Here is an 18,947-nt window from a genome sequence, read left to right on the forward strand (position 1 = left end):
CGTTAGAACCGATTTTTTGAAAACCCCATTCAAATTTCCCATAGGAAATCTGAGTTAGACCCGGGTCTCCAAATATGGGCATAAGGAGGACTACAAAATGACGCACGACTTCAGTGGTCTATTGGTATAGAGGAACTCCAGTGGCCCCATAAGACTTGACGTCAACTCTATCAAATGACCTTTGGAATGCACTGGAACAACAACAGTGCAGGAGCTCATAATTGTTTTTTTTAAAGAGGGGGGTGGGGGGTTACCAAATGGGCACAAATTCCCACAGACACTTGGAAATCTCGTGGAAAGCCTTCCCAGAAGAGTGGCGGCTCTCGGAGATGCACAAAGGGGCAGCTGGTCAGGCGTCCATATACTTTTGGTCATATTCTGTGCTGTTTAAACAGTCTGTAAAGTCCAGAACTTGATTGGTCACTCATCTGGTCAGTTAGAGGTCACAGTTTACCCTTCAAATAACCATAGAAATAACTGGGTGAACGCCGGGTCACTCCTCACCTGCGTCTCAGCACTGCAGACGGAGTTCTGCTCCACTTGCTCCTCCTCGCTCCTCTTCAGCTCCTCCTTTTTCTTCGGAGACTCCTCGTCTCCCTTTACCTCCGGCTCCTCCTCGGTGCTGCTGACGCTCTCTTTAGGCCCCTGGCTGAGCGACTTCTGCCGTTTGAGCCATGGGGGCAGGAGGCGAGAGATGCCCTTCTCCTTTTTCTGGCCGCTGGGTGAGGTCGGGCTGGTGGGCTCGCCGGGTTCCTTAGACTTCACTTCTGCGTTCTAGGACACACAAGAGGACACTGAATTCCTGGCGCGCTGGTGACCTCTGCTGGAGAAGGCGTGTCGTTTCCTGCAGCCGCAGGATACGACACGCCTTCCCCGACACGTGGCCGCATCTTTACACCAGCCAGCGGTAGATTATTACAAGACAGCTCAATACTATAGAGGACCATGATACTTTAAATATCTTGCTACACCAATGAGAGTCATTTATAATTTCCCCCCCTTTTTCTCTTAATTTAGAGTAGCCAATCCAATGCTGGGAACCCTAATGGCATCCAACGGTCCACCAATCTCTTCTTATTCTCTCATACTTTGGTGGATTTGCACGTACGGAGAGCCACGGCCCTATCTCTACGCTCCTCCACTTTCTGTACAGGTGCCCCGGGCAACCAAGGTCCCTACACAGCGATGATGACCCCACCCCTTGGTCCGGTCTTTCCCACTTGGAGACTTGGAGGCCATTTGTGCCTAGTAGAGGGCACCCAACTGACTGGTAGCGGAGCCGAGATTTGAACCCGGGAATCCGGGGCGCCTTAGATAGGGCGTTTATATTGTATACCACACCTAGTTCAGGAAGGCTAGTGCTGGTGATTAAAAAAAAGAACAATTTAGTGCACTGAATTATTCAAATGAACCGGGATAATAAAAGTACCCGGTGCTTAATAACAGCTACTCTTCTACTCAAGATTTACAAAGCGCTACACTCTACGCACCATGCAGTTATGGACAGTGTTTAAACAAGACGAAGGTTGTGGATTCGAAGTTTAAAGAAAATGTTACCTCGGGGTTCTCCGTGTCGGCAGGAGCCGGTTGTGGATCTGCGTTCTCGTCGTGTTCGTCCTGGTGTTCCTGAACCTCGGACTTTTCCGGCTCCTTCTTCACCTCGGCTTCTGTTCCTACCTCCGTCGTCATTACGTCCGATCACACTGACAATCACACACACACAGATCGGGTTACTACATAAAGCCTGCTGATGCTTAAGTGTCTAAACCTCATTTAATAACCAATTTAAAGCATGAAAGTGGTTTGCAGTTTGTCCATTAACTCCCCTTTTTACTCCTAATTCCACACTGCCATCGTGTCCCCTGGCATATGCATGACACTCCCTATATCAGCACACAGCCACAGACTAGCACAAGCCCCCTGTTGCCAGTCATGGTGGAGCCTTACAGAGAGCTTAAACACATACAGAGGAACACACTACACTCCCTGTATTCCTCCACCACTCACGCCAGTGCCTTGACCAGACAGTAGGAGTCTCTCCTGCAGCAGCAAAGAGACTCAAACTCCCACCCTGAGCCTCCCAGTGGGAATTGGCTAGCACATTAGACCGCTATGCAGCCAAGCATGCAAGAATCTGTATGTTAAACTGTATAAGTAAGTTGTTAAATACATTATAATTGGCTGAGCATTGAAGAATAAATTAAGATGATGATGATAGCTGGGATTTATTGCCACGTCAGCACGATTACGGCTACATACGTGGCATGTCAAGCTTCTGTTTCATATGAAGTTGATAAAGTTTTCAGAGGGCGGGGTGGCTTGGTACTCCCATCATTTCATTTATTACATAAGGTGTACGAGTTTGACGTGAGTTAAGTAATTATGTATTTTCCCTGGTGAGGTCTTTTCGAAGAGATCTTTGATGTTGTCTGCACGGGAGTGTTGCTGTCTTTGTCGCTGCAGGCTAGGGCACATTGAAGAATAAATTACGAAGGCGCTGCGAAGGGAAGTGAGAAGGCGCAGTGATCCAATACACTCTTGATCTTAAAAAATCTCAGCTGTGCTATCGACCTGGCCGTGTCTGTGAGAGGGGGGTCAACTGGGTTCCTCACTGTAACTGCAAATGCAAATTCTACTGGCTGGTCCAGGCACCTGAATGAGGGGTGGGGAACTCGTGACTCTACATGTGTGTACTTTATATAGCCAAAAGTATGTAAGACTATGAATTCATGAGTTTACTGTGGAGGAATTGCAGTGACTTGCACAGAGACCTGACCTCAAGCCCACTGAAGACTTTTGGAATGAATTGGAATGTTGATTGGGTGCCAAGTGCCAACATCAGAGCCCTGACCTCAAACATGAACTTTAGCCTGAAAGCCTTTGCAAAAGAGTGGAGGAGAAAGCAATGCCCACGGTTTTGGAATGCGATATCCAATAAGTTCATGGTCCGGTGTCCACATACTTTTGGCCATATACTCATTGTCTGTCGTTTTTGTGACTTCAGTTTGTCTGTGGTTTACAGTTTGTTGACTGTTCTTCTGAAGATGAGATCATTGTGAAAGAGACGAAAGATAAAACAGAAACCACATCAGATCAGAGATCCATTCTTTACTTTCTATTCAGTGAGCAGACACACCTCGGTTCACCACATTTCAGTTCTTATCTGATCTCAGCACAAGGGCATGCAGGGGTGTTCACAATCCATTCATGCACACCAAACAAAGCGCGCACACCACCCACATCCACTCCAACATGACGTTACGCAATCCAGTTCATCCCAAATGAACGTAGTCGAAACTTATTGAGAAAGAGGCGTCCACATACTTTCTGTCCGTCCATCGGTAAGTCTATCGGTCAGACTTTCCATCGATTCTTTATGTCTTTTTATTTATCGGTCTGCTTCTCACTCCGCTGACCCTCAATCAATCAATCAATCAGTAAGCCATCTTTTAGTCCATCCAACCCTCAGTCAATTCATCATTAAGCCCTGATGTCCATCCCTCAGTGCATCTGACCCTCAGTCGATCAGTCAGTAAGTCCTGATGTCCATCTTCCAGTTCTTCAGACCCTTAGTCAGTCAGTAAGCCCTGATGTTTATCTTTCAGTCCAGCCAACCCTCGGTCAATCAGTTAGTAAGCCTGATGTCCATCTTTCAGTCCATCAGACCCTCAGTCAGTTATTAAGCCCTGATGTCTATCTTTTAGTCAATCTGACCCTCAGTCAGTCCATCAGTAAGCCCTAATGTCCATCTTTCAAGTCCATAAGACCCTCAGTCAGTCAGTTAGTAAGCCCTGATGTCCATCTTTCAAGTCCATAAGACCCTCAGTCAGTCAGTTAGCAAGCCCTGATGTCCATCTTTCAGTCCATCTGACCCTCAGTCAGTCAGTTAGTAAGCCCTGATGTCCATCTTTCAGTCCATCTGACCCTCAATCAGTCAGTTAGTAAGCCCTGATGTTTATCTTTCAGTCCATCCAACCCTCGGTCAATCAGTTAGTAAGCCCTGATGTCCATCCCTCAGTCCATCTGACCCTCAATCAGTCAGTCAGTAAGCCCATATGTCCATCTTTCAGTCCATCCAGTCCTTGGTCAGTCAGTCATTTAGCCTTGAAGTCCATCTTTTAGTCAACCCAGCCCTCAGTCAATTCATCAGTAAGCCCTGATGTCCATCTTTCAGTCCATCTGACCCTCAGTCAATCAGTCATTAAGCCCTGATGTCCATCTTTTAGTCCATCAGACTATCAGTCAGTCAGTTATTAAGCCCTGATGTCTATCTTTCAGTCCATCCAACCCTCGGTCAATCAGTCATTAAGCCCTGATGTCCATATTTTAGTCGATCTGACCCTCAGTCAACTCATCAGTAAGCCTGATGTCCATCTTTAAGTCCATTCAACCCTCGGTCAATCAGTCAGTAAGCCCTGATGTCCATCTTTAAGTCCATTCAACCCTCGGTCAATCAGTCAGTAAGCCCTAATGTCCATCTTTTAGTCCATCTGACCCTCAAGTCAGTCAGTCAGCAATACTTATTTCAGAGAACTAGAACATTTTCATTCTGAAGAAGCTCCAACATCTAACCACAAGCATTAGCATCAGTTACATTAGCAAATGAGCTCTTATTTCCAGTTTCTCGGCATCATCAGTACGTCTGTAAATCATCAGTAAATCTGAACACATGAATGATGAGTTCAGTTCATCCAGCAGGCAGAAGAAGAAGAAGAAACCAGATCTACACGTGTGGCAGATTCCACGACGGTTCTGCCCTGCACATTTGCACCTACGTCTAAAGGTCACATGACTTCACCAGGCACCGGTCTGAACCCACTTCTATCCAAATGCTGTGCAAATTTCCCTACAGATCAGCACCGGAGCGCCGATTCACCATGTACGGGAGAAACAATGACATCATCCACACAGTGGCAGCCAATCACAGCCCGTCCTGCAGAGACTGCAGAGAGAGAGAGAGAGACTGATGAGACTGACCTCAACCCCACTGAACACCTTTAAACCGAACTGGAACGTCGGTTGAAAGCCACACAGTCCCAGCCAACATTAGTACCTGACTTCACAAATGGACTGAATGAGACACATTCCCACAGACACACTCCACAATCCCATGCTTTCCTAGAACCCTTGGTTTTGGAAGGGGCTCTCCAACAAGCGATGTGTCCACATAGATTTGACCATGATGTGTTATTATTTTACCGTTAACATCCCTGGTTTCTAATGCACAAATTCAAACAGAACAAGCGGGTGGTACCGCGTGAGCTCTGAGCTCAGATTGGCATCTGTTTGTGTGGTAATGATGGGCATTAAGAGCTCGTATCTGCTCGCAATTAGCACGGGCGCATGTGTGGCCTCACGAGAGACGAAATCCAGATCAGATCCGTCCACTGTCCACATTAGGAATCAATTATCTTTCATCTCGTTTTAGCCTGAATGAATGTAGAACCGTCACTGCTGTGCTGCAGACCCCCAATCAAAGGAATCAGACAAACACCCCCTCTTACCCTACATGCACTGCAAAGATAAAGGCATTCACATGGACCTGCCCCCCTGCACTTATTAATTTGTGAGATCAGGAATCAACATTTTAATGTTGGGTGTTCCAATTCATCCCAGACTTATTCACCGAGGTCAGAGCTCTACACCAGCTCGCCAGACCAGGTCACTCGGTGCACAGGAATGCCGAAACAGGAAAGGGCCTTCCCCAAACCTAGTCTCACAAGGAACTATGTTTGTTTATTAGGATTTTAACTAGAGATGGACCGATCGGGGTTTTTGGCACCGATTCCGATCTCCGATCTCCTTTCAGGGACATCGGCCGATAGCCGATTCCGATCGGGGGGGATTAGCAGTAAATAAACTTAAAAAGAGCCTCACAGTGAAGATAAACCAGAGCAGCGTGTGTGTGTGTGTGTGTGTGTGTGTGTGTGTGTGCGTTTGTGCCTTTAGAAGACACACTTTGTTCACAGTATCGCTATAAGTGATTCATTGATTCATGAGTTGATTCGTTTTTATGTGAAGCGTAAGTTTCTCTTCTCAGTTATCTCTCCGTGTTTACTGTTATTAATTAAATGTCGTGGTTTTAAATAAACACCAGCTACTACAGAACATTCTGTGTGACTCTCTTACATTAAAAAGCTTCATTACACTGTTATTACCACAGATCTGTAACCGAGTCAGACTCGTTCCGTCTAAGGAGCACAAAGTTTTCTAAAAGTTCAGCAGATGATCCTGAACTAACGAATTTGGTAATGAATAAACTTTTGCCTCTGATTGGCTCTGTAACGTCTTCTGTTCTCATCTACATCACAAGTAAGAACCGCTTACGATTTACCAAAGTGAACCAGGAGTTTATATAACGTGCTGATAGAATCGACTCAGATGTGACCGGGTTGAATTATCTTTTTAAAGTAAATATTACAATCAGCAAAATTACATCGTAAGAGCTTTCACGATGGTTTCTGTACGATTGTTGATGAATGGTGATGTGATGGTTGGCGTCTGGATCAATGCACTGAGCTGTTAACTTAACGTGATCTTTATATATCACACGATCGGATCGGCTACTTTTAGGAAATATCGCCGATCGCCGATAGCATATTTTGATTAAAAATCGGCCGATACCGATTCGTAGCCGATCGATCGTCCCATCTCTAATTTTAACGACATGTTTTACACTTTGGTTACATTCGTGACAGGAACGGTAGTTACTCATTACACAAGATTCATCAGTTCAGAAGGTTATATCCAACACAGTCATGGACAATTTTCTATCTCTAATCCACCTCACCAGACTTGCACGTCTTTGGACTGTGGGAGGAAACCGGAACACCCGGAGGAAACCCACGCAGACACGGGGAGAACATGCAAACTCCACACAGATAGGACCCGGACCGCTCCATCTGGGGATCGAACCCAGGACCTTCTTGTTGTGAGGCGACAGTGCTACCCACCGAGCCACTGTGCCGCCCCTCAAAAGGAATTAAGGAAATGATTTGGTGTGTTTGGTCTGAAAGAAATTATCCTAATAAAACAGCTTTAGGATCAACTGGAATACCGACTGTGAATCAGGCCTCACTGCTCTTCATCCAAACTGTTCCACCTCAGTGTAACACCAACCGACTGACTCTGGAACCACCAGGACCTCCAGGGTTTCTGGCTGGAGCCAAATCGACCGCAACCCTGATCATGAAGAATGTTACTTGTTTATGAAAAACAGAAAACTGGGTCCTCACTGGACATGCAGCGGTACAAAGCGGTTGGACACCACCGTCACAATCCGTGTGTTTGATGTTTCCATGCGGTTGCCAGGTGATCCTGTTCCTACAGATACGCCTGCAGTTTGAACATCACCACCTACTTTTCGGCGTCCCAGTGGTAACATAAAGGAGGGTCAGTGGGACACAGAGCCCCCCGTGGGAAGGGAGGAGGGTGATCTAGATTGTTAAAGCTGGTGCTGATGTTTAGTAGAGCAGAACTGATGACTTTCATTAGCAGAATGAACACAGAACGTGCTGGCACAACTGTAGATACCCCATACTACCACTTTCACCAAGTTTCACCCTCATCCTGAGAGCTGTGCCACATCATCCTGAAAAGCGCCAAATCACCATCAGGTCCAAGACTCATTTACATTTTCGGCATTTAGCAGACGCTGGTATCCAAAGTGACTTACAGTTGTGAGGATTAAGGGCCCAACACTGTCAACCTGGCAATGGTGAGGCTTGAACCAGCAACCTTCTGATAACTGGACCAGTACTTTAACCTTAACTAGGCTACAGCTGCCCAAATAACCTGACCACAAATATTTAGCAGACACTTTTATCCAAAGCGATCAACAGTACTGTGACAATATACTGTCTAAGCAATTGAGGGTTAAGGGCCTTGCTCAAGGGCCCAACAGTGGCAACCTGGCAGATGTGGGGCTTGAACCAGCGATCTTCTGATTACTGGACCAGTACCTTAACCACTAGGCTACAGCTGCCCAAATAACTTGATCACAAATATTTAGCGGACGGTTTTATCCAAAGCAACTTACAGCACTGTGACAGTATATTGTCCAAGCAATTGAGGGTCAAGGGCCTTGCTCAAGGGCCCAACAGTGGCAACCTGGCAGATGTGGGACTCGAACCAGCGACCTTCCAGTCACTAGTCCTGTACTTTAACCGCTAGACTACCACTGACTCCAAATGAGATTAGAGTCGGATTAAAGCCACACTGACTACAGCAGCAAACACGGCACATGCCAATCTCTTTACCAGCCTCTCAGAAGTGCATACACCACGTGGTCAAAAGTATGTGGACACCCTTCCTATTAGCCCAGGTGCTTCAGGCACACACATTTCCAAGATGATAAATCAACAACAACAATACATTTAATGTGTCCAATTTTGAGGCAACAGTTTAGGGCAGATCATTTCCTGTCCGACAGAGAGCTGAAGATCTCAGCAGCGGTGAGCTAGCCTGTTCCACGAGTCCATGGAAATTGAGTTTTAAGAGACACCCATATTCAAGTTAGAATCTCTGCAGTCCTATTGGCTGGTGAATGGTCAAAGCCCTGTTCAGGATATTCCTGCCTTACATCCCAGACTTGGCACAATCCTTTATTTATTTATTTATTTTTTTAATGCATTTTCTCCCCATTTTCCTCCTGATTTAGCTCAATTTTGTCTTCCGCTGCTGAGAGATACCAGATTGAATCCGAGGAGAGCACGTCGCTGTACACGCCTCTTCCGACACGTGTACAGTCCTGCTCTTCTCGCCCCTGCATTCTGCACAGGCGTCTCTACCGCCAATCAGGGTCCTTACACAGCGTATGAAGACCCACCCACCCACACACGTCCGGCCCCCACCCTGCAGATACGGTGGCCAATTAGTATCTGCTGCAGGCTCTGCCAATTATGGCCGCCAGATGGCGCCCAGCCGACCGGTGGCAACACGGAGTTTTGAAGCGAGGAGTTGCTGGTGTGCTAGCGGAATATCCTGCAGCGCCACCTGGGCGCCGACCTGGCACAATCCTAAACGGCTGACCAAAATTAAATGACAAATCAGTGGTTTTGTTTTTCTAGAAAGAGCCCAAGATAAATGAACCAATGACATCACTGTGCGAGAGAACTCGACCACTAAGGATTAAAGTGGCAGGATGAACTTCGCACGGCCACATATTTAAGGAGAAAATAGCTCAAGTATTACATCTTTTATAGTGTTTGGCCTGAAACCCTTAAAACAGGAGTTTGGCAAAACCCAAAGCCCATTTTTAAGTTGATTTGATTAGCAAAACATCAGCAAACCCAGATCTGCTGTCCCTCAGCAGTAAGCGAGTGTTTTACAGGAGGTCGCCCTGCTCCTCTTTTGTTCCATCTCAGCGGACGAGCATCTGAAAATGTCATGAACACAATCGCTGGTAAGCACCTGTTGTGCCCTGTTAAACCCCCTATTCAACCCACGTTAGTGCAGCCAGACGGAACGGCATGTCGTACCGCTGTTATTGGTACACAGGTGCACACATGGGGTAGCAACACGTCCTCTGGGAGGAAAGGGTTGGGGGGGGGGGGGGGGGGTACCTTACAGCACAGGTTACACACTCGTTTACTCCACACACTCGGTTTTCTTCCAAGAGCCAATAAAAAAAGCATCAGATTTAACAAAACAAGCTTTATTTTGCCTACCACACACACAACACTGTCTTCTGAATCATCGGCCTCTGTTCAATCCCATTTCGGAGAGCGGTCAGTGTTTACCCCGATCTGTTACAAGCACACTGCCCAGCAGACTGACCGCTCCAGTCGCCAGACACTGAAGTTCCTCCACACTAAACTGGTCAAACTGTGTCCTTTCTGACCTTGCTTTCTACATAGAGCACAGCCAAAACAGAACAGGAAATGGCCTTCCCCAAACTGTTGCCCTTGTATCTGTACCCAGAGGCATATCATTCATTTTATATAACCTGTCAGCAAAGATGCGTCCACATACTTCTGAACATTCTTTCCATTCGTTTATCTTCAGTAAACGTTCTACCCTGGTCAGGGTCACAGCGGGTTTTGTTATTACTGTTTATGTTCCCACAGACTTTTCAGCAAATCCAAATACAAACTCCTGTAATGTGACTAAATGGTCGATGACCTTTGTCCTCCGTCACAGGAAGAAGTACAGGAAGTCTGGCGTAGCGACAGAACTGAGATTCCCATCAGGCCGTGAGGTTTCCTTTCTCCTCCTACATCAGTATCCATCAACGGACCAACGTTCATGCGGTCATTCCAGAGGAGGGAGATCTTTATGGACTTAAAGGACATTTGAGCTGCACACCAGGACTTTGGTTGTAGTATTTTAAAAAGCTTTGGGTACTCGTCTGCCCCTCTGCATCCAAACATCACAGCCACACCCAAACCACATCAGCTCATTGGTGGAAAAAGCGGCTTCAAATAAAGATCTGAATAAAAACGCAAGCATAAATCTTGTGATGATGACTGTGGTCCTTATTGCAATAAATACCATAATTATTGTAATAAATAATTATAAATATTGTGATCATTACTATAATAAAACTAATTATTGTAATACGTACTGTGATAATTATAGTAATAAATATTGTGGTAATTATTGTAATAAATACTGTGGTAATTATAGTAATAAATATTGTGGTAATTATTGTAATAAATACTGTGGTAATTATAGTAATAAATATTAATAATTATTATTATAAATATTGTGGTAATTATATTAATAAATATTGTGGTAATTATAGTAATAAATATTAATAATTATTATAAATATTGTGGTAATTATATTAACAAATATTGTGGTAATTATAGTAATAAATATTAATAATTATTATAAATATTGTGGTAATTATATTAATAAATATTGTGGTAATTATAGTAATAAATATTAATAATTATTATAAAAATTGAGGTAATTATTTAATAAATATTGTGGTAATTATAGTAATAAATATTAATAATTATTATAAATATTGTGGTAATTATATTAACAAATATTGTGGTAATTATAGTAATACATATTAATAATTATTATAAATATTGTGGTAATTATATTAATAAATATTGTGGTAATTATAGTAATACATATTAATAATTATTATAAATATTGTGGTAATTATTGTAATAAATACTGTGGTAATTATAGTAATACATATTAATAATTATTATAAATATTGTGGTAATTATTGTAATAAATACTGTGGTAATTATAGTAATAAATATTAATAACTATTATAAATATTGTGGTAATTATATTAATAAATATTGCTGTAATTATCGTAATAAATATGAATAATTATTATAGATATTGTGGTAATTATTGTAATAAATATGAATAATTATTATAGATATTGTGGTAATTATTGTAATAAATATGAATAATTATTATAGATATTGTGGTAATTATTGTAATAAATATGAATAATTATTATAGATATTGTGGTAATTATTGTAATAAATATGAATAATTATTATAGATATTGTGGTCATTATTGTAATAAATATGAATAATTATTATAGATATTGTGGTAATTATTGTAATAAATATGAATAATTATTATAGATATTGTGGTCATTATTGTAACAAATGTCGTGGTTATTATTGTAATAAATATTGATCATTGTTATACATTTGCTGTCATTACTTTAATAATTACTGTGCTAATCTTGTGTATTATTGTTTCAGAATTGAAATGAGTGACAGAGACAAAGCTTAGAAACAATAAACCATAAAGACTAAACTTTTGCCTTAAAATGTAAAAGCTGAATTTGATAAAGGGAACAAAATGTGACTAAATAAAATGTGTGTGTGCTGGACGGCACCAAAATTCCATCTGAAAAGTTCCAAGAATGAAAAAAGTGCCTGACACAGAGAAAGTCCTGGTGTGTTATGACTGCATACCAAACTGTAGAATGGATTAAATCTCCTGCACTGGATCAGAACAGAAACTGTTTGTGGATGCAACCACTGCAGAACTCTCAGACACAGACATCAGTGAGAACGTGAGTAATTTGTACGGTCAGGCACGACAACCACTTTCAGCCGGTCAGAGAGAAAGAGCCCCTCAGGGTCCTCACGAAACGCCCGTGGAGTTTACTGGCGTGGGTTCAGGCCGGGGTGGAAAACTCCCTCATCCACACACAATTTTCTGACACGTGAGCAATGACGGATCACAAACAAGAGCATATTCTCCGTCCCAGTGAGAGCTTCATGTTCTCCGGCTCAGGTTTTTATTATTGAGGAGCAAATTCCACAGGTCACATGTACAAATGCAACAGAAATGGCCAAGACTTTATGCAGAATCGTTTTGGTTTTGAAGCTCTAAAAGTGCAATTTAACATCAAGAAATTAAGTTAGGGGTCCAAATCTACCAATCATAAACAAGAAAAACAAATGATATTTACACTTCCTGACTAGCATCAGACTGACGCAATTTATATCAAAGGTGTCACCAGGCTTCAGGTTCTACACACCAACCTAGTCAACCTGTCTTTATGGACCTCGATTTGAGCACAGGGGCGCAGCTGCAGCACTTACACTTTACCAGTAAGCACTAATGAGGAGGTGTGGCCTCTGTACCTGTAAGCGCTAATGAGGAGGTGTGGCCTCTGTACCTGTAAGCACTAATGAAGGAGGTGTGGCCTCTGTACCTGTAAGTACTAATGAGGAGGTGTGGCCTCTGTACCTGTAAGCACTAATGAAGGAGGTGTGGCCTCTGTACCTGTAAGCACTAATGAGGAGGTGTGGCCTCTGTACCTGTAAGCACTAATGAGGAGGTGTGGCCTCTGTACCTGTAAGTACTAATGAAGGAGGTGTGGCCTCTGTACCTGTAAGTACTAATGAAGGAGGTGTGGCCTCTGTACCTGTAAGCACTAATGAGGAGGTGTGGCCTCTGTACCTGTAAGTACTAATGAGGAGGTGTGGCCTCTGTACCTGTAAGTACTAATGAAGGAGGTGTGGCCTCTGTACCTGTAAGCACTAATGAGGAGGTGTGGCCTCTGTACCTGTAAGCACTAATGAGGAGGTGTGGCCTCTGTACCTGTAAGCACTAATGAGGAGGTGTGGCCTCTGTACCTGTAAGCACTAATGAGGAGGTGTGGCCTCTGTACCTGTAAGCACTAATGAGGAGGTGTGGCCTCTGTACCTGTAAGCACTAATGAGGAGGTGTGGCCTCTGTACCTGTAAGCACTAATGAAGGAGGTGTGGCCTCTGTACCTGTAAGTACTAATGAGGAGGTGTGGCCTCTGTACCTGTAAGTACTAATGAGGAGGTGTGGCCTCTGTACCTGTAAGTACTAATGAGGAGGTGTGGCCTCTGTACCTGTAAGTACTAATGAAGGAGGTGTGGCCTCTGCACCTGTAAGCACTAATGAGGAGGTGTGGCCTCTGTACCTGTAAGCACTAATGAGGAGGTGTGGCCTCTGTACCTGTAAGCACTAATGAGGAGGTGTGGCCTCTGTACCTGTAAGCACTAATGAAGGAGGTGTGGCCTCTGTACCTGTAAGTACTAATGAGGAGGTGTGGCCTCTGTACCTGTAAGTACTAATGAGGAGGTGTGGCCTCTGTACCTGTAAGTACTAATGAGGAGGTGTGGCCTCTGTACCTGTAAGTACTAATGAAGGAGGTGTGGCCTCTGTACCTGTAAGCACTAATGAGGAGGTGTGGCCTCTGTACCTGTAAGCACTAATGAGGAGGTGTGGCCTCTGTACCTGTAAGCACTAATGAGGAGGTGTGGCCTCTGTACCTGTAAGCACTAATGAGGAGGTGTGGCCTCTGTACCTGTAAGTACTAATGAAGGAGGTGTGGCCTCTGTACCTGTAAGTACTAATGAAGGAGGCGTGGCCTCTGTACCTCGAATTCATCTCGAATACATCGCATCGAATCTCAGCTCTGCCTTGCCGGCTGAGGCTGAGCGGCTGATTAGAGGTGCCTACACGGAGATGAGATGAGTGCTCTCAGGGTGTGTCTCTCCGTACACAACGCTAGGTGGCACAACACTCGTCAATGTGTGGGTGATAAGATGCATACGGCTTGCTGCCCCATGTCGGAGGGGGCGTGGGTTAGCTTCGATCTCCTCGGTCCGAGCAGGGATTGGCATAGGCGGAGAGGAAGCAATTGGACGCGCTAAAAGGGGAGAAAATTTTTTTTTTTTTAAGTGACAGAAAACAAAGGACTGACGGGTGAAAGAAAAGATGGAGAACATGTGACTGAAGACGTGTGTTGTTTATTTTCATTCATTCATTCCTGAATCTAATGATGTTTGTTCCATCAGTCGGACTGGAAGTGAAAGTTCACTTAATGTATTTCCAGACGACACAGACACACCAGAGAGCACCAAGCTACAATTAAAAGCTACAAACTTCAGACAGAATGGAACATCTATAGTACCTCAGCCCTGCTTCCCTCACCCAAAAACACACACACACACACACACACACACACATCTCCGCCCTCCCCACCCCGCTGAGACCCTCACAGGAGTTTAATCCCTGTGTCATGCTTGTATTTGTTTTGCTGAAAAGCTCAGTGGACAGAATAGAGGAGCTCAGTGGACAGAATAGAGGAGCTGAGAGGACGAAACCGGATAAAAGACCAAAAGATCATTCTTCTAAAGATCTTCTGAAAAGCTGATGTGAACATGAAAAGAGCGAGCGAGCGGCTGTTTGTGCGTCTCTCGTGTTCAAACACAAGCAGATCAACCTTCTGTCTGGTTTTCTTCCTGAATGAGGTTCTACATAAAAAGAACCACCTGAAACAGTCAGACGCTCACCAGTGCATGTTCATGGCTATAAAGTTTATGCAGAATTCCATGAACATTATATGAGGAAAAGTATGCAGACACCTGGCCATGAGCTTGTCAAGCATCCTATAAATATGTAGTCTGCCAATGTTTGCAACTGTAACAGACTCCACTCTGCTGGGAAAGCTTTCCATAAAATTTGGAAAAGGAGGGTGCTCACTCATTCAAAGGAAGACGCGTAATGACAATTTATTTGGGGTCAAACCAACACATACAGCAACTGTGATTGTTCATTTGGTGGTGCAGAAGGTTCTAGATGGTCGTTTAGCTTTGTATCATGGTCTCCCAGGTCCTCAACCTCCCCGTGTCCATTTAAATACGACTTGTTCGATTGCACTTGTTAAAAAGTACATGGAACAACGATCTCCCGCTAAAGTTGAGAAGAAGACCCAAACTACCTCATTATGCTGAAAGTAAAACTGGTCCAAATGGTCAGTATTTCAAGAAGCACAAAAAGAAACCACCTGGAACATTGTACTGTACACTGCCAAGTGAGCTTTACATCAACATGAGCTTAAAGGCTGCCAAGATGTCAAAGAAGACATGTAGCTCACCAGTGTGTGAAATATTTGAACTGTGACTGTGTTTGTCCTGTTTTATTAAATATTAATATTTTATACACTTGATAACAGGAGTGATATTTTAAATAATTCTACAAAAAACCTACCATATGTAGGTAAATTGATTTGTAATGTGCAAACTAGCATAAATCATATACATATACAGTATTTTTTTAAAGTAATGCAAATAAAATAAAGAATATTTAACACATTATCATTTTGAAGCCAAATAAATGAAAACACATGGGCAGCTCAAGCTTTTGCGGTTGCGTCCCAATTGCAGTCCTGAAACACTAGATAGTATGCACAACGCCGTGACTTTACACACGTTGTAGGGCGCCTAAGTAGTCTACCTGGTGCTATTCGAATTACAGCCCGAAGCAAGTCGTTTGAACGCTAAGGCATCACCAGAAAGACAGTATGGATGTATTTTAAATCCCAGACGACGCACACGTCGACTCTACTTTCACAAAAAGCATCTCATTTCGCATAAAAGGCGATAAATGATCTGAAAATGAGCATAACGAGAAGTTAAAACGTTACAAAGCAGAGTGAGTCAGTTTAATCTGCTTGTCAAAACGCTGCAAGTGTGTAAATCAGGATGCGTTCAGTAAGCAATAAATCATTAATTAGACATACCTGGTAGACAGAATCAGGTCAGAACTCTACAAACGTGGACGCGCTGGAAAAAATCCACTCAGGCGGAAACTGGAGCGAAATTCTGAATGAATCTGGGCGAAAGAAAAAGCGACTGAAGAGAGAAAATCCAACTGAACTCAGCCTCCCTCCTGCTGTAGGGCAGAACGATAATCCCCGCCTCTGCGTTATGATTGGGTAAAGCGTTGAAAACGCGCAAGATGATTGGATAAATTCCTTGTCTGTCACTCCAACGTGTGCGTTTCTATTGGTTGCCTCCAAAAACGAGTCAATCAAATACGAGTGGACAGCGCCCACTGCTGGAATCATGTAGTACATACAATATGAGCCAAAGTCTGAGAGCACTTCGTTTCTTTCTGTGTGGAGTTTGCATGTTCTCCCCGTGTCTGCGTGGGTTTCCTCTTGGTGCTCCGGTTTCCTCCCACAGTCCAAAGTTTGTTTGTTTGTTTGTTTATTAGGATTTTAACGTCATGTTTTACACTCTGGTTACATTCATGACAGGAACGGTAGTTACTCATTACACAAGATTCATCAGTTCACAAGGTTATATCGAACACAGTCATGGACAATTTAGTGTCTCCAATTCACCTCACTTGCATGTCTTTGAACTGTGGGAGGAAACCGGAGCACCCGGAGGAAACCCATGCGGACACAGGGAGAACATGCAAACTCCACACAGAAAGGACCCAGACCGCCCCACCTGGGGATCAAACGCAGGACCTTCTTGCTGTGAGGCGACAGTGCTACCCCACTTAGCCACCGTGCCGTCCCCACAGTCCAAAGACATGTAAGTGAGGTGAACTGGAGATGCAAAATTGTCCATGACTGGGTTTGACATTAAACTTAAACTGATGAATTTTGTGTAATAAGTAACTACCGTTCCTGTCATGAATGTAACCAAAGTGTGTGAAACATGACGTTAACATCCTAATAAATAAATTTTCTCGAGTTTTAAACAATGTTTCTCGTTACGAAGCGCAAACCTCAAAGCCTGAAGATCATCAATTAGTGCTGAGTGTCATGGACTTTCCTCCACAGTCGCCTGACCTAAACCCCATTTAGCATTTATGGCGGCACTTTCTTGGTGACAAAGAAAGCTGAGCATTAATTAAGTAACCTAACAAGATGCTCTTTTGTGTGGAATATTGTGAATGATGCCATGTATTTGATATTTGAACACGTTATCCAGGGTCTTTGGAAGAAAAGCAGCCCCACAACATCACAGATCCACCACCATGCTTTACATTGGGGATAAAATAAGGCAGTTGTAGCCTAGTGGTTAAGGTATTGGACTAGTAAACAGAAGGCTGCTGGTTCGAGCCCCACCACTGCCAGGTTGCCACTTTTGGGCCCTTGAGCAAGGCCCTTAACCCTCAATGGCTTAGAATGTATAGTCACAGTACTGTCGCTTTGGATAAAAGCGTCTACTAAATGCCGATTGCATTGCCTAACCCTTATCTTTGAATTTGCACCGAACCCACGCTGTCCTATCTGACTATCAAATACCACCCCACTAGTCACATCTGGCAAACTGTAGATGCTTGAGGATGTTGGTCCTGGACAGTAAAGGCTTTCTTCGCACAACCCTCCCAAACAAATTCCGGTTATGTAGGTGGCGTCTGATTGTAGCTGTTGAAGCATTTTGCACCTTAAACCATCACCCTCACTGTCTGCAGTAAATACAGACCTGAGTCCTCCCCCAGGCACATTCTCAACATCCCCAGTTGCTTTCTGATAAAAGAAACTGAAATTTTCAAATGTTTACTTATTTTTAAGCCGTTTTCTGATTTCTGCAGCGCAATAACATTTTGTTGATGTTAGGCGGCATAACAGACTGCTTCATCACACGAGCGGCTAATAATAATACACAATGACTATTAGAGATCATGATGTGTTTTCAATCAGCAGGATCTTTTTGAAATTTTTGCCAAATAAAATTGACTCCATGAAGTTATTCACCAAAACAACCCTATTATGGTCTGCCATTTCATAAACATAATCTTTATGTATCTTTTTATACCACTCCATGTAAAGATGAATGCACACAGAAAAAGCAGCATTGTAAAAGGTTTCATGCAAATTAGATTAACTGTGTATGTTCATGTAGAATCAGGTTATTGTTGTACTGTTTCTTCTCGACTCACCACAACATGGACATATTAGAGGAGGGTGAAGCGGTAAAGTCCAGTCCATGCCGGTCATCGTCACACCATTCAGGTCAATCAGTTTGGGTAGCAGAAAGAAAAATACAAACAGGTGAGAACAAGCATCAACAAGCATTACACATGTAACAATTCTATTAACGTTCTGTAAATGTCTGTACTGCCGCAAACCAGAAAGACAGACAGACAGACAGAAAGAGAGAAGAAAGAAAGAGAGAGAGAGAGAGAGAGAGAGAGAGAGAGAGAGAGAGAGAGAGAGAGAGAGAGAGAGAGAGAGAGAGAGAGAGAAAGAAAGAAAGAAAGAAAGAAAGAAAGAAAGAAAGAAAGAAAGAAAGAAAGAAAGAAAGAAAGAATCCTAAAGTGGAAAAGCAGCTGATAGGTTATTAGTAGCTGACTGCTACTTATTTCTAGAAACCCAGTGTTGAAACCAACGGTCCCGTTCTATTAAATTTAGCAATGTCTTGACACAGTCCTGGTCACATTTTCAAATGTGGTGACAAAATGCCAATACAATGAAGGCAAACACCAGCCAGATCTTTTCAGGAACTCGTGTTTGCCATACCACCGTGCTTCAGTATATTTGCTCAACACACAAAGAACGAAGTACACACAACCTTTAACCAGCAGCCAGAAACATCTAATTACTGTACACTCATCAGAACCTGTTCTGCTTCCTCGTCTAATTTTATGTTCTGTACCAGATCTTTCATCTGAAGTCTAATCTGTAATAGAACTCCAAGCACAATCACAAACTTTTCTAAGTACCACA

The 18,947-nt window shown here is 43.4% G+C and overlaps 1 protein-coding gene across 8 annotated transcripts in view; it reads right to left on the reverse strand.

Moving 5' to 3' along the window:
- epb41l2 (erythrocyte membrane protein band 4.1 like 2) overlaps positions 1-18,554 on the reverse strand; it is a 61,413-nt gene extending 42,859 nt beyond the window's left edge. For 7 of the 8 annotated variants that reach the window (XM_063001794.1, XM_063001793.1, XM_063001792.1 and 4 more), the window contains exons 1-3: positions 15,999-16,139; positions 1,558-1,703; positions 505-774 (exon numbers count right to left, since the gene is read on the reverse strand). In XM_063001794.1, coding sequence (XP_062857864.1) covers positions 505-774; positions 1,558-1,689 — 402 coding nt within the window. In that variant the 5' untranslated portion in view covers positions 1,690-1,703; positions 15,999-16,139. Of the gene's footprint in view, positions 1-504; positions 775-1,557; positions 1,704-15,998; positions 16,140-18,160 lie in introns of those variants that run through there. The other variant, XM_063001788.1, reaches the window with a different exon arrangement.
- Positions 18,555-18,947: the final 393 nt, after the last annotated feature.

The sequence above is a fragment of the Trichomycterus rosablanca genome, chromosome 9 (genome assembly GCF_030014385.1).
Source record: "Trichomycterus rosablanca isolate fTriRos1 chromosome 9, fTriRos1.hap1, whole genome shotgun sequence".
Lineage (NCBI taxonomy): Eukaryota > Metazoa > Chordata > Actinopteri > Siluriformes > Trichomycteridae > Trichomycterus > Trichomycterus rosablanca.